Source organism: Trachemys scripta, chromosome 1 (assembly GCF_013100865.1).
Source record: "Trachemys scripta elegans isolate TJP31775 chromosome 1, CAS_Tse_1.0, whole genome shotgun sequence".
Classification (NCBI taxonomy): Eukaryota; Metazoa; Chordata; order Testudines; family Emydidae; genus Trachemys; species Trachemys scripta.
Genome location: NC_048298.1, coordinates 267,395,718 through 267,411,889, shown reverse-complemented (window position 1 = coordinate 267,411,889; position 16,172 = coordinate 267,395,718). Strand labels below are relative to the sequence as shown.

The 16,172-nt window shown below is 44.4% G+C and overlaps 1 protein-coding gene across 2 annotated transcripts; it reads right to left on the bottom strand.

Annotated features, from left to right (window-relative positions):
• Positions 1–975: 975 nt before the first annotated feature.
• On the bottom strand, positions 976–8,415 carry LOC117870882 (glutamine amidotransferase-like class 1 domain-containing protein 3A, mitochondrial). 2 transcript variants are annotated; one of them, XM_034758316.1, is made up of 4 exons: positions 8,189–8,415; positions 6,330–6,501; positions 3,033–3,237; positions 976–1,271 (listed from the first exon to the last, which is right to left on the bottom strand). In XM_034758316.1, exons 1-4 carry the CDS (start codon positions 8,294–8,296, stop codon positions 1,079–1,081), a joined length of 678 nt encoding a protein of 225 aa, XP_034614207.1. In that variant the 5' UTR covers positions 8,297–8,415; the 3' UTR covers positions 976–1,078. The 2 variants fall into 2 exon arrangements, with proteins under 2 accessions (XP_034614207.1, XP_034614208.1); XM_034758317.1 differs by lacking the exon at positions 8,189–8,415 and adding an exon at positions 6,633–6,769.
• Positions 8,416–16,172: the final 7,757 nt, after the last annotated feature.

The window sequence follows — 16,172 nt, the reverse complement described above, 5'->3', positions numbered from 1 at the left end:
TCTGCCCCCACATCTTAGATGAAAACAGATGGTTTTGAGTTTTTATAATCCACTTAGTTGAGTAAGTCTTGCCCTTGCAATTTGTGTGTGCAAACATCTATAACTGAATTAATTCCTCCTGAATCCTTCACTATTTCATTTAAAAACAGCAAAGATAGTGTAACTTGACTGTAAAATAAAGATGATTTTCAACAAAATAAATTGTGTTAAATTGCAAACACATCATCGACGCATGAAGCTAGTTTGTCTAGCTCAGGGGTTCTCAAACTTCATTGCATGCCACCCCCTTCTGACAACAATTACTATATGACCCCAGGAGGAGGGACCGAGACCTGAGCTTGCCCAGGCCCACCATCCCAGGCAGGGGGCCCGAAGCCCATCTCCCTGGGTGGGGGAGCCAAAGTTGAAGCTCAACAGCTTCAGCCCCAAGCAGGGGGGCTGTAATCTGAGCCCCGCCACCCAGGGCTGAAGCCCTCTGGCTTTGGTCCTAGCACTGGGAGGCTCGGCTCGGGCTTCGGTCCTGGGCCCCAGCAAGTCTAATGCCAGCCTTGGTGATCCTACTAAAATGGGGTCGTGACCCCACTTTGGAGTCCCGACCCACAGTTTGAGAACCGCTGGTCTAACTGGTGTAACAAATATTAGCGTTAGGCTTGTTTAAAGAGTCACAGGAACACAAATCCCAGATTATTTCCCTGTTTTTGCTATACTGATTTAATTCTTCTGCCTGATTTAAATCTGTCTGTCACACTTTCAACCTAGATGAGTAATTCACTCATCTTTTCTGCTGTCACATTTTATTATACTTGGGTATTACACAAACCCATTTAGGCAAGGAGGATTCCTACCCAAGTCTCTGAGCACATTTAGACTCACAATAAAACTCAAGAGATGCTGTCTATATTTCAAATAAAGGAAGAAAAAGTGATAAAAAGTTCTAGAGATGGTGTGATGTAGGATTTAAAAATCAGACTGAAGCTCACTAACTGCATTATTTTATTAATATAGTTAAGTACAGGTAAATGTTTTATATTTATTGGTAGTCATTTCACTGCAGGGGATAGCAGACGTCAGAGTTCCCTCAGCTGAGTTTCAGGACTTCTGCCACCATTGTTCCTACTCCATCAAAGATTTCATGCAAAGGAGCTTTGCACATGAAAGCACAAGTAGTGACTATTTTGTTGGTGGCGTCCACGTGGGATTCAGTTACATCTTTACAAATGTGCTTGCATCCAAGTTCTACTATAGCAGATGCTGTTTCAGCATCAGGAAACCTGTTAACATTAAACAGAAAAACATTGCAGCCATATGATTTTGGCAACCCACTTCAGTGAGAGAGTTACAGAAATAGTCAAACCATTTCTAGCAGTGATGACAAAGGCTGTGATTTAGTTACAGAGGTTGTGGAAGTCATGGAATCTGTGACTTCCAGTGACCTCCATGACTTCAGCCTGCAGCAGTTGGGAGCTGCAGGGTGCCCCAATGCCGGGGGAGGGGTGGGGGGAAGGGGCAGGGAGCTGCAGCGTACCTCTTCTGCCTGGCAGCCCCCACAGCTCCAAGCCACTGCAGGAGGTGGGAGGGTACCGCAGCTCCTGCCGCCGCAGGAACCCCGAGCTGCAGGCGGCAGGGGAACCCCTAGAGCTGCAGGCAGCAGGGGAACCCCGCAGCTCCCAGTCATGGGCGGTGGAGGACCCTGGAACTCCGACACTCAACCCATGGTGAGGGCCCCCGGAGCTCCTAGCCACCACACAGCTGCCCCGGTGCAGGCAGTGTGGGGACCTGCAGATCCCCATTTCTTCACAGCTATTTTTAGTAAAAGTCATGGACAGGTCACTGCTTCTGTGAACTTTTCTTTATTGCCCGTGACCTGCCCATGACTTTTACTAAAAATATCCATGACAAAAATCTTAGCCTTAGTGATGACATGAAGGGATCTTGGAGAGCCAGATTTGAGATTTACAGAGACTTCAGCAAAGAACAGTACTCCTTCTCCACACCCTATTTACCACTGATCTGATATATTGCCAGATCAAGATGTTTTGCAATCTACAGTACAGATCCATGATCTGAATAACTGCAAGACTCTAACAACAATCTTTTGATGAATTTATGAGGAGATGCCAATCATAACAATGTTTGGCACTCAGAAGTATGTTCTCCTGAGGGGCTTGGAGGAAAGGTTAGGCTCCCAGCAACTTTAGATCCTCTTCCAGGCTCTTCTAGTCTAGACCTTCTACCACATCTGCAGGGAACTGATTTTGTTCTAAGGAGAGGGATGAAACAGCTGGTTTGCCCATCATCACTCTTGGCTGGCTCTATAGAATTCCATTCAGATATCCTATCTGAGTTAACATTACCTGAAGAAGCATTAACTCCTGCTAGGTTTCCTTCTCAGCTACTACCTGCCCATGCCCAGGCCTTCAAAACCGTCCAACCAGAAACAGCAATTAAAACAATGACAGCAAGGAGAATGGCAAAGGCATGATATGGACCTAAGATTCTGTTAAAATAATTTAGTGTTATCATTTGGATGTCTGCCAGCAGTCAAGTTTAACATCCTGAAACACAGAACTGCCATACCGAATCAGACCAATCCAGCAGTGGCCCAGTAGCAGATGTTTTAGAGAAGACACAAGAACAATACAAACTGTACAATTCTGGAATACCATGCCAAGAGGGGAAGTTGCTGTCTTACCATAGGCACCTAGTAACCCGATTGTGCTCTGAAGCATATATCCCTTAGACAGAATTAAAAAAACAGTGTAACGCAACTATGAATGTTGTTAGCAGACAAGTACCGGGCCAGTGTATTTCTTGATTAGGGGTAAATTACTATTCCCCCTCAAGTGTATGACAAGCCAACCAGCCTCACACATTCAGCCCTCTTGCTCCAAAACTGAATTCCCTACCGCTATTATGAAATGGACAGCGTAAAATAAGAAAGGATGTGACTAGTGCATTCTCTGGGAATGCTGACATCATAGGCCTGTGATTTTTTGTGCACATAAAATAAAATGTCTGTAACCCTTTCTTACCTTCCATCTACATTTTTATCATGGCCAACTGTGACTTCACAACCTGGGAAGACTTTAGCTGCCAGCACTGGGGATATACAGCACAAACCAATGGGCTTCTTAGCACTATGGAAAGCCTGAAGAGTGGACTTCACAAGCTCATTGATGCTACAGTTCTTTCCATCCACTGCCCAGGAACACAGATTCTTTGCTACACCAAATCCACCTTGGGGGGGAAAAAAAAAAAAAGGCATACCTTCATATCTAAGGATGTCTGAAGAGCAATTAGCTAGCTGCTACAGCACCAGAAGGACATTGCACCCCCCCCCCTTTTTTTTTAAGCCAAAGCAGAGTTTTTAATCATAGCCTTATCTACATTTTTTGAAGTTAGTGGGCTGTAACCATTCAGCATGCAAAATGTGATGGATTTACAACATTAACAATTGAAATCCTTGAGTGTATAGACAGCAGGTGTGCAAGCACTCCCACATGTCCCAGCAAGGAGGCTCAACCCTCTTCAGGAGGTGAGAGAACAATTTAATCTTCAGACCCACCCAACAGAGGCCTCTCCCCACTAGGTTTTACCACTTGATCTGCACCTACCAACACATAAGAAGGAACTAAAAAACAAGAACGATGATACATTAAACCAAGAATTGGATAATACTTGTGTAGTTCATAAGTATAGGGGGAAAATCAAGCCTCCATTCAGCTTATAAATATGATTAAGCATTCTTCTTGTGGGCTAGGCTACTTTATGAGGCAGGAATCCTTTGTCCCAATCCCTGCTGGTTTTCTTTGGTACAAGAAGCATGAGTCTTCTAGACATTCCAGATGAAGAAAATGGAGATTGATGAAGCCAATATATTTTATCCCCCAGAGTAATTTCTTTTGGAAGTTTTAGTTCAGGATATAAACAATTATAAAAAAATGTTTTTCTTTGAACTCTTTCTGGCCTTTATAGTTTTTATTGAGATAACCCAGTATGTCTCATTTTTTTTAAAGACACTGCAGTACTAGGAGCTTTGGGCTGTATCTCTTGTGAATTATAAAGCAATTTGCTATTATAAAAAAAAAAAAAAAAAAGACTGCATCTTTGGAGATACGCTATAATAAGCAACCCTGTGTCTGCACTTAATCCTCATTTCTTGGTAGAAATAGATTAAATTTTACTGCATTTTCATTTGCTGGATTTACACTAGTTTAAATTATCAAAGTAATAAAAAGTTATTACCAGGTGTAATCATCCAGTAATATTTGATTCATTGTGGAATGCACACAACCATTGGCATTCCTATCATAAATGATGATAGTGCTGCAAGAACTATTTTAAGGGACAATATTTTAATTTCTTGCTTTCAGCCTATTCCCATTATTCAAAACAGTGAGTATTATCTTGGAAGTTCCAAAGAAATATTTTAATCTTAAAGTTTACATTGTTTCCCTTTGATGGTCATTCTTCCCAGCCCCCTCCACCAGGTTTCTAATGGAGCAATAACTTCATATGGAATTTGTTAACTTGCCTATGCACCTGCAGCAGTGATGATGTTACCAACTCACCACAGCCCTGGGAAATGGGTTTATTAATACAGTAGAAGCTGTCTTATCTGGCATGTTGGGGGAATGGAGGGTGCCGGTAAGTGAAAAATGCTGGTGAAGTAAGAGGGAGGGAGTTTGGGTGCGGGAGGGAGTGTGGGGCTGAGGTGCAAGCTCTGGGAGGGGGTTCAGGGCAGCAGGTTGGGGCGCAGGATCTGTGGTGCACTCACCTACACAGAGGCATGGCAGGCGGCTCTGTGCGCTGCCTCTGCCTGCAGGCGCTACCCCCGGGGCTCCCATTGGCCATGGTTCCCAGACAATGGGAGCTGCGGAGCTAGCACTCGAGGCAGGGCGGGGGCGTGTGGAGCTGCCTGCCACGCCTCCAGCTAGGAGCAGCCGGGACAGGTTGCTGCTTGCGGGGAGTGACCCAGAGGTGAGCGCCCCCCAGCTCCAGCACCCCCTCCCACGCCCCAACCCGCTGCCCTGAGCCCCCTCCCAGAGCTTGCGCCCCAGCTCTGCACTCCCTCCTGCACCCAAACTCCCTCCCTCTTAGTTCACCAGCATTTTTCATTTACCGGCACCCCCCATTCCCCCAACATGCCAGAGCCCGCACTCCACATCCCCTCCCACACTCCAACCCTCTGCTGGCCCAGTGCCAACTGGACTATAAACTGGAATTTCCATGAAGATCAGAAATGCCGGTTTATAGAGCTTTCTGCTTGGTGAAGTGCCAGATAAAACAGCTTTTACTGTACTGTATTATACTTGTGCTCCCTCTACTGGCTCTACTGCAGAAAACGCTATCATGATTTAAAAACAAATACTGCTAATGGCCAATTGAGGTGCTAGTACTTTAAATTTTGTTGAAGTGTTTCTGGAAAGTGATCTTGAGCAAGTCACATAATGTTTGTGTGGTTTGATTTCCCCACCTGTAAAATGGAAATAATAATTACCCACATTTGTAAAGCATCTTAAGATCAGTGAATGAAAGAATTCAGAGTAACAGCCGTGTTAGTCTGTATCCGCAAAAAGAAGAACAGGAGTACTTGTGGCACCTTAGAGACTAACAAATTTATTAGAGCATAAGCTTTCGTGGACTACAGCCCACTTCTTCGGATGCATATAGAATGGAACATATATATTCTATATGCATCCGAAGAAGTGGGCTGTAGTCCACGAAAGCTTATGCTCTAATAAATTTGTTAGTCTCTAAGGTGCCACAAGTACTCCTGTTCTTCTTTTTGAATGAAAGAAGTTATACAGTGCTAAGTGTTGCTTTGTCAGCAGCAAAGTGGAGCTATAATTTCAACAAAATGTCAGACAGGGAATGTCATCCAACTCGCAATCACAGACACTCTGGCAACCATTTTAGTCACTAAAGTACAGCAAGTGTTGCATAATGGCAAGTTCTATCATTGCTCTGCTCTTCCTCTGTTCTTGTCCGTAGGAAGGGAATTGGGAGTTTACAAGACTTTTAGGGAGAAGGAAGGAACAATGTGACGTGTATGCTAACATTAAACCCAGCATCCTGACACCTATACATTGGGATAACAATACTTGCCTAACAATGAGGGCTATATGGAGTAACTTTTATTTAAAAGTATTTTGAGACCCTCTACAAAATTCACGTTTATAAGAAAGATTCTCAAGTTGGACAGGTCTAAAATGTCCTTTATTTAAAGGGATTTGTAAAAAATTAGCTACAGAAGATTAAAATAATTACTTGTAATTACAGTTTATGGGGGTGGGGCATTTTCTGTTTATTTTTAAAACAAAACTCACCTGGAAAAATGACTGCATCAAATTCACCAACTTTCAGTTCAGCCAGATCTTCAATGTTGCCTCTTGCTAGTCTGGCACTTTCAACTAACACATTTCTCTTCTCTTCTGTTGGACTTCCTCTGAAATGATCCACTACATGCATCTGCTCTATGTTAGGTGCAAATATCCTTACCTAAAATATAGATACAGAACAAAATAGGTTGTATATAGAAACAAATTAAGTCTAGGAAAACATATTGTAGCTGCAAAGCTACAGGGATCATATCAATTCAACAACTTCACTAACAAACTAGAGACACTTACCCAAGAATGTTGGATTGGGAGAGAGACATGTCTGAGAATCAGACCACAAAAGCCAGCATGCTAGGTGGGGAAACACCTAAAATAGCCAATGGGTGATGCCAAGGACAGGGGTGTGTCCAAAACCCCAACCCTTTCACAAAGGTACTGGGCTTCAGGGAGCTGTCTCTCTCTGTTTGTGATCCACAGTTGGGAATCCTTTCCCAGAGACGGGCAGCTTAGGTGCCTGCCTCACTCCACACCAAATGGCAGGAGGAGGAAGAGAAGAAGGAGAAGTGGTCGTGGTGCCCAATTTATAACTTTTAACCCAGTGGTTAGAACAGTCACCTGTCATTGGACCACAGAGAATGGCTCTATAGCTGAGTGGTTAGGGCACCCACTTTTAAGAGGTGGGGGGACCCAGAGTCTAGTCTAGTCTTCGCACGGCTTCCTGCAGCTTCTATTGTCCGGGAATGGCGAACCGCGGCCACTGGGAGCTGCGGGGAGCCGTGCCTGCAGGCAGTCAACATAAACAAAATGTCTCGTGGCCCGCCAGCGGATTACCCTGATGGGCTGTGTGCCGAAGGTTGCCGACCCCTGTATTAGAGAAAATTTTTTAAAAATGTTTCTAGAAAGAGCAATTTTATTGGCTGATATTTTTCTGCTTTTCTCTGTCTGAAAATGTGCTTTCTACCTCACAGTCATAGCTCACTGCCACAGGAATTGCATTTTCATCCAGCAGCCTATCTTTTTGTTGAAAGATTAAAGAAGAAGAACAAAATGGTTTTAAAAGAACACATTTCTTCAACAAGCCTTTAGAAGTCAACATGAAAAACCATGAAGCCTCAAAAAAGTGACATATTTTTACATAACTGCTATTTACACCTTTGATCGGTTGCATTTATTGCATTTTGTACAACCGTGACAAATATCTAATTTTTAGTCCATTAATTGGTCTCAAATCTGTACCCAGGCCCCTGATTGTGATGGACTCCCAATGCTGTTGCCTAGGCCAGGTACTTTGTTATCTGTTATGCACAACTGAGATGGGGCCATTCTTTGCTGTCTGAATACAGCAGTGGGACCCAGGCACAAAATTTGGATCAGGTTCAAATGGCTCCCAATAAATCTGACTTAGCCCAAGATAAAGGCTAGCAGCAAAAATTGGATCCAAAGGGGGGGGAAGCAGGTATTTGGATCAGAGTTTTTAAACGCAGGCCCACCTCTACTTTTCACTCTCTTTCTGTCCCTGGGCTGGGAAGGGGGCCATGAGAGGAGGAGGCAGGTGGCAGACAGGGGGACTTTCACTGCAGTCCCCTGGCTCACCACAGCTGAGCGTCTGCAGCGTGCAGGGAAGGGTCCCTGTGCCAAAGGCCCCAGCCAGAAGTTACTTTGGACTGAGACACGAAGGGTCCCACCCGAGCTGCAGCAGCAGCAACTACCCCGGAGCTCCCGTGGGGATCAGGCCCCGCCAAGGGGCGGCGGCCGTTCCGGCGTAGCGGCCTGCAGCCCGGCCTCCCCCGCTGCGGGGCTGCTCCAGAGCCGGGGACCTGGCCCGGACAGCGCGGCTCCGCTCTCACCTGCGCTCCGCCCCTGCTGAGGTGAACCAGGGCGGCCGAGGCCTCGTGCACCTCGCTGCCATCAAACACCCCGCAGCCGGCCAGCACCAGGGCCACCCGCTTCCCCATGCCTCGCTCGGTCAGGGCTGCCCGGCTGCCTGCTCCGCGCCGCCAGCCACCCGCGCCTACTGCAGGCCGCTTCGGGAACTGCGGGCGCCGGAAACCTGGGACGACACGCCCGGCGGTGCAGGCAGCAGGTCCCGTGTACACACGCTGCTGCCCGATGGCCCTTGTGTTAAGCACTGCAGGGGCCCCCTCCAATCCGAGTCTCAGGGGCTGCGGGGACGGGCAGGGAGCGGGGATTTGTTGATTTGGAGTCAAGTCAATAGGAAAGGACCAACCATAATGTCCGTAAAGGGACTAAGCCTGTAAAGTGCTTCACCCGCTTCTGATTGTAATCACATTATCGTTTGTATTCCTGAAGCAGCTAGCAACGCCAAAGAGCAGGGCCCCATCGTGCCAGGCGCTGCGTAGAAAAGTAGCAAAGAAGCTGGTCCCCTACCCTAGAGAACGTATCATCTACATGTCATGCAGTGCTCAACAGATGGCCCTTAACACTGTTATTGGCGCTGTACGGTCTCTATCTCATGTTACACAAACTTGTTCCCTGAGACAAATTATGAGTATCCAGCTGCAGTTGATGCTCAGTAAATATGCATAAGCCAATTTTTCAAAGGGCTTCCAGTTTTCATGCACACACAATCCATGTTCATATTATGGCCCTGATCCTGCAGAGATTTATGCTCATACTGATTTCAATGGGACTACACAGTGCTTCAATTAAGCATGTACAGGAAACTTTACAGGATTAAGTCCTATATGTGCAAAACTGGGTCTTTCCAGTTATAAATCAAGTACCTGACTGCCTGATCTGCTACGGGACAAATGGGTTTTGCATGTGAAAGAGTGAGTTTTGTAAATGAGAAATCCTTTAGAAATATGCCCATAAAGTTCTTTTCCTGGTTACAAAATTAGAATTAAGGCAGGATGCAACCTGGTTTATAGTATTTAACCCTGAGCTAGGGTTACCATATAGCAGTCCTGGAAAAAGAGGACACTCCAAGGGCCCTCGGCCCTGTCCCAACTCCGCCCCTTCCCCAAAGTCCCCGCCACAACTCTGCCTCCTCCCCTGAATGCTGCTCCCCCCTGCTCCTCCCCCCCCCTGCTTCCCGCAAATCAAATGTTCGCGGGAAGCCTGAAACAGGCAGGCAGGCAGCAGGTAAGCTGGGGCAGCGGCGTGAGGAGGCGCGGCCCAGTCCGGCCCCCTGGCCAAGCGGCTCCCTCCGGCCAAGAGGCTCTGGCCCCGGCGGCTCCGGCCTGGCTTGGATCGGGCCCTGGCTGGGGCGCTGGCCCCGGCCAAGCACCCCTGGTCCCGGCCCTAGCGACTCCAGCTCGGCTCGGGTCCTGGGGCACAGCCCTGGCCCCAGGTGAGTGGCTCCGGCCCAGCCCCGGCCCTGGCCAAGCGGTGCCGGCCGGTGGCCAAGCACCCCCAGCCCTGGTCGCTCCGGCCCGGCCCAGTTCGGTCCTGGTTCCGGCTGAGCGGCTCCAGCCTGGCCACCGGCCAAGCACCCCCAGCCCCACCAGCCCTGGATGCAACCTGGTTTATAGTCTTTAACCCTGAGCTAGGCTGCCCAGCGGCCCTTGTGTTAAGCGCTGCAGGGGCCCCCTCCAATCCGAGCCTCAGGGGCTGCGGGGACGGGCAGGGAGCGGGGAGTCGGCGGCCGAGCACCCCCAGCCCCGGTCCCAGCAGCTCCGGCCGGGCTCGGCTCGGGCCCCAGTTCCGGCCGAGCGGCTCTGGCCCGGCCCCTGCCGGCGGCCAAGCACCCCCAGCCCCGGTTCCAGTGGCTCCGGCCCAGCTCAGGCCCCGGTTCCGGCTGCTGCGCTGGGGAGAGCGGCGGGAGCCGGGAAAGTTGGAGCCCGGGGAGGAGGCGGTGCCCTTACCATGCCTCCCTATTTTCCCGGACATTTTCCCGCTTTTTGGAAATTCCTCCCGGACGGGGATTTGAGGACCAAAAAGCCAGACATGTCCAGGAAAATCCGGACGTATGGTAACCCTATCCTGAGCCTCCATAGTGCTGGTGTCCGACGTGATGTCACTTTTCATTAAGATGATGCTGGCAGATTTAAATATTATACCTTTAATTACAGACTTTGTAGTCAAATTAAATTTCCATTCTACACGTGGCAACAAATAATTCTTACCATATGATTTTTCCACCTGCTGTGATGGAGTGAAAATAGAGAATAAATCCAGCTTTTTGTAAGAAAAAAAGAAATTATGCTCTCTTTTCCATTGCATTTATGTTCACACTTATAGAATAACTCTATCGGTATGATAAACTATTACCTGAATCAACTTAAATGTATGACTGGAAGGAGGTAATTAAACTCATAAAAGGATTGATCAGTATTGTCAACTAATGGGTTCTTTTTGTAGCCTATAGGAAATTTGCCTATAAATTAAATCATCTTTTCTTTGGCAGACATACTTTTCATGGTAAATCAACACACTTGTCCAAAGCATTCCAATCCTCCTGACCATGTTCTTATAATATTAAATAAAACTATGTATATAATAATGTGCATGATCCATGCACTGTAAATAGATCTCATTTTTTTACTTTTCTTTCTTTGTTTGGCTTATCACAATATACACAAAACGCTAAAGGATTTGTATTTTGATTAGCATGAGCAGTTTACATTACTACAATATGTACATGTAATATGTACATACTCAGGTGCTTTTCAGTGTGGCTCCACTACCAAAAACATAGATTCCTAATTTCAGTTCAGTTTGAGTTAATATAAATTGTCACTGGCAACTAGGACTGAATAGCTCCGGAATACCTGTTCCTTTGGTTCTATATGAGAAACACTTCCATCTTTATTTATTCTGCATTCCTTGTCCAACCTTCTCAATACAGTGGGGTGGTAGCACCACTAGAGTTAAGGCTGAGAACTTTTAACAATTTTTAGCCAGTTTTCCTAGGTGCTGTAAAATCCATATTATTATTTGGATTGTCTTGAAAATTGTGGTGCATCTTGAGGTCTGGGGTAGGGCTAGTGGCCCAAATTAGAGGTTATTTCTGAGATACAGCTCCAAGGTAAAACAAATTTGAGGCTCTCAAAACCAGGAATTACACAACAACTCCATGCCATAACCTTAACTCTGCCCTGCTGGAGCAATGCCCCAACCTGCCCCTGTCAGACATCCTTCTAGATATGAAGCACTGTGCAGACATAACACATAGGAGAAACTGTCAGACTGTGCCCTCACTAAGGCAAAAGTTGTCTGTAGAGTGGGCTTTGCAAACACCAGCTGGATATGCCTGGACTAATGTTGACGACTTCACCTACTCTTCACAAACCACCCAAGAGTCACCAGATGTTATGACTCCTTGACCATTGTCCTAAGGATTCCTTTTGGAACAACACCTGCACTTACACTTCTGCATCATAGTGCACTGTCAGGTGTGCTTCGAGGCTGCTACAATCCCCGTGGCAAGAATAGACTATTTTGCTCCCCTTCTTGCACAACCAACATAACTCAGCACAGAAACAAGAGGTTCATGACCCCTTTGGCTGCAGATGCACTTCTCATATCACTGTGGCAGGTAACCTGCTCCAGGTAATCCCTTTACCAGTCAATGCAGCTGTCCCTAACACAGTGAAGGGCCATTGGAATGCATGCAGAAGAATGAGAGAATACAATTCTGTAGGACACACCATACCACATAAAACAGCACATTTACTTAGTCATTCTTCACATCTGCTTATTATAGGGGATCCCTACCTGAAATATACCGGTACTTACAGTATACATCATTTAAGAACAGATTCTCAAAGGTAATTAGGCCTCTAAAGATGCAGATAGGTGTCTAGTGGAATTGTCAAAAACACTTAAGAAGGTTAAGCACTAACCCACTTAGGTGCTTTTGAAAATCCCAGTAGGTGTATATCTGCTTCTTTAGGCTACCTTTGAAAATCTGACCCTTCATCTCTTTATGCCTCAATTCTCCTCACCATTAGGATAATAATACTTTCCAACTCCTTGTCCATCTTGTCATATGTATTGTAAGCTTTTTGAGGCAGGGATTGTCTCTTACTATCTTGATACAGTGCCCAGTGCAATGCAATCTCAATTGGGGCCTTTAGAAGCTACTATAATATAAATAATAATACAAATAATATATTGAACTCACATTGCACTTTTCCTCCAAGTGTCTCGAAGCATTTACAAACATTAATGCAATACTCTCAACATCCTTCCGGGGCAGATAAATATTGCCACAGACTTCTTGCATGATCCTTGGGCAAGAACATCACTTAATCTCTCTGTGTATCAGTTTATCATCTATATAATGGAGTACTCTTACCTCCCATGGCCTCTCTTGACAGTTTAGATTGTAATCTCTTCACAGCAGGGACTCTCCCTCATTATCTGTATGCAGGGGACCTATCACAAAGAGACCCTGATCTTAGTTGGGCCATCTAGGCACTGCAGTAATACCAATGATAAATAACAAAATTACGGTAATATTTTACATGTGGGGAAACTGAAGCAAAGATTGGTTAAGGCTAACATTTTAAAACTTTTCTGCCCAGTTTCACATCTAAATCAGTAGTTGGATACCAGAATGAAAATAGGGCAGTATTCAAAGGAGTTGAGCTACTGTAGTTCCCATTGACTAAAGTGATAGCACCTCTCAAAATCAAGAATTCTTTCAGATGCTGAATCTGGGCTTATATTTCCCATCTTGTCTAGTCTCTTGTACTCCCCAATGGAGTTGTGTGTTTTGTTTAGTTTCTTTCTGTTCATTGGCAGCAATCCTGAAGAGTGTGCTTTAGAACAAGTCTTTTTTTAGACTTTCTGCTACTGGTATATCTTTACAGCTATCCAGCTATGTCCCTGACTACTGTAAATAAACTAGAAAGGGCTTGGTGTTGCATGATCGGGTAAGAGACTTCCCATCCTCTTTTATGTGATGGTATAATTTATTCTGGATTTATTTTACTGATTTTTCATGTTACTAAAAATATAAGACAGAAACATAGGTTTGACTTTTCCTCACCTAGCCTCCAAAGTTCTCTTTTGTGCACACATGCAACCTTATTTGCATATGCAAATACTGAATTCTGTAGTTCAGTAAAATAGGGTCACCCCAAACTGTATGTACATTTAGAGGCTAGGGACTGAAAACTTAGCACACAGCACAGTGCTAGGATTTTGGATCAGCAGCAACAAGCTGTCAAGACTCTGGCATGAAGAAGTGCGGACACCATAGAAAATGTGAGAGACTGGGAAAATGCAGAATGTGTATTATAGTGAAGAACAGTGAAATTTTGTTTTAGCCTAAAATTGTGTGCCCTGAGCATGCAAACATGGAGCCTTTTTTTAACAACATGCTTTCCGTGTTCTCTCATTTCTTTACAAACTATTTATTTAGTTAAGAAGTAATAACAGGTTTTATAAATCATTGCCATGTAACTATCAGAAACAAAACAAAACAATCACAAGAGTGACCTTATTTTTTGTTTCAAGAAACATTATTTTATAATATAATCATCTAATCTATTTAATGGGGTGTTACCATATTACAGAGTGAGCCTCTTTACCCCATGCATGATGTGTTGTTTCTGCTGATTTTATTAAATCGAGTGAAACTATTGACTCTACTCATATCAAATCAGGCATGTCTATCAAAGGTTAATATTTTAAAAAGTTGGACAGTTGTGTTGGGGTTTTTTTAAAGTAAAATGTACTTTTAGTACTGAAAAAATGGTAAACACATATCTAAGCATCTATTTGTCCTCTGTCTATTTTGCTGGGTATGTAACCACTGCAATAGTTTTTCTATAACAACCACCTCACATATGTTTTGGAACCATTCTTCTAGTTTTGGACTATTTATTTCCAATGAGAGCCTGTCACAAGTGCTCTCATTTCTTTTATCTGGCGACTTGAAGTCTCAGTCCTTCATTAAATCATTCACTTGGGAATAGTAATAACAAGCACCAAATGCAAACAGGCACATCTTATTTCCTTTGCTATATTACTTCAGTATTATAAGTGAAAATGTGTTGTAATCTGCATGGTTCTTGGAATCTTAGATCTGCTTTTATATAGCTGTAGAAGCTGTTGTGTATTTTCCCGAAATGAATCCAACTGAGCTTTGAATTAACTCCCATGGAACAATCTCTAAATAGGTCACTGTTTCAGTATAAGATGATGGGAGCAGTCAAACTACTGGCTATCAGATTCATCAGCTGTGATCCAGCTACACTCATAACTTTCTGATTGGATGACATATTGTCTGTTTATATGCTGACAGATGTGTACTTGAACATAAGTATCATGCAGAGATGTTTTTGCAAAGGCAGTTTTAATAACATAGCAGCTGTTGCTTCGTTATCAAGAGTCTCTTCTCTGTGACTATTAATGCATTTTTTCCCCCTGCGGCTTTATACGGTCACACCTCATCTAAGGATTCAGTTGCTGCAGAAGTTCTATCTTGCCTCTTTCTTTCTTTTTATTCCTTATAGCCTCTGGTCCTCTGTCATGCAGAAATGGGAAAGGTGCTGGTTTGTATTGATAAGTCACAGAACATCGATTAGAATTTCTTCAACAAAATTTTTAAATGTTATTAAGACACTTCCAGAGACTGAGATCAAAAGAGCAGTCTAACAAGCTCCCAGAAGCTGATCTCTATAGCTGCTCCCAGCCCTTCTGCATTGCTTGTCTGCTGACAGAGGACCTGATTCCACTCCATTTAAGTCAAAGGGAGTTGCATGGGGCCCTCAGTTAGGTTCAGACTAATTAACTAGACTCAGCTGCAGACTCAGCAATAGCCATTAACGTTGTAGTTCTTGGATTAAAATATTGTGTAAAGTACATACATGAAAAGGCAGAGCATGTAACTGTCAATGTTGTCTTGGACCTGACTTCAGTGCATTCTGTGCAACAATCCTGCTGCTGGGTAAGACTTTCAGTAGTCTTGCCATCTTATAGCTGTCTTTTAAGAACACCCTCAGCAGCTGTGTCTACTTAATTTTAATGTTACACTTGGTTATTATTTTGATTTGTAGACAATCCATGCTCACTTACTGTAGGGCAGAATGGCCTAGTAGATAAATCATTGGACTGAGACTCAATCAGGAGACTAGTTTTTTTAAATTTCTAGCTCTGCCAGTGACCCATTGTATGAGCTTGGGCATCTCACCTCTGTGCCTCAGTTTCCTCATCTGCAAAATGGGGGTGATGATGCCTACACCTTCCTTTGTAAAGCACTTTAAGATCTACAGAGAAAAGTGCGATACAAAAGCTAGGAATTAGTACATTCAATCAAAATATATGCCTTTCTGGACAAAGGAGTTAACATTTAATATTACAATACTAAATGCAAGGTAGGAAACAAATCTGAATAAAATAACAATTTATTTATAGCATCTAGCTACGAAAACAGGAGTTCCACAATAAAACACACACAGATACAAAGATTAAAAACATAAGATTAAAACACTAACAGTAAAATTGGTATCAACCTAAATATATCTGTATAAAACCAGAAATAAAATCAATGTGCCATGATGACGGCCTTCTGAAATCTGAACATTTTACAGAGGCACAGGATCGATCTGGGGACCAGTTACAGGATACAGACCCTTTCACCTCTAATTTGCTGATTTAAATTTAGCCCAAATTAGTAGCCATTCTAAATTGTCACCATCTAATGGTGCTTTGTGGTCTATGTGAAGAGATTTGGTAGTGTCCCTGTGGGTCCTGATGGACAAGGGTCCATTTTACAACACCACTGCAAGCATCACCAATTGGCAGTTTTACTAAAGAAGCCAAGGTCTGAAATGGCCTGGCCACTGAACTCAGGCTCGTGAGGCCTGCAGTTCACCCAGGCATTTCTGCAGACTCTAGAATGGGCAAAACTAGAGT

Bases quoted from the DNA above. Each gene is read 5' to 3' on its own strand.
- LOC117870882 (XM_034758316.1), bottom strand. From the start codon at position 8,296: ATGGGGAAGCGGGTGGCCCTGGTGCTGGCCGGCTGCGGGGTGTTTGAT. The intron at 3,238-6,329 runs GTGAGTTTTGTT...TTCCCCCCCAAG, and splicing joins TGATGCAGTCATTTTTCCAG to GTGGATTTGGTGTAGCAAAG. The intron at 1,272-3,032 runs GTAAGAAAGGGT...TAATGTTAACAG, and splicing joins GATAAAAATGTAGATGGAAG to GTTTCCTGATGCTGAAACAG.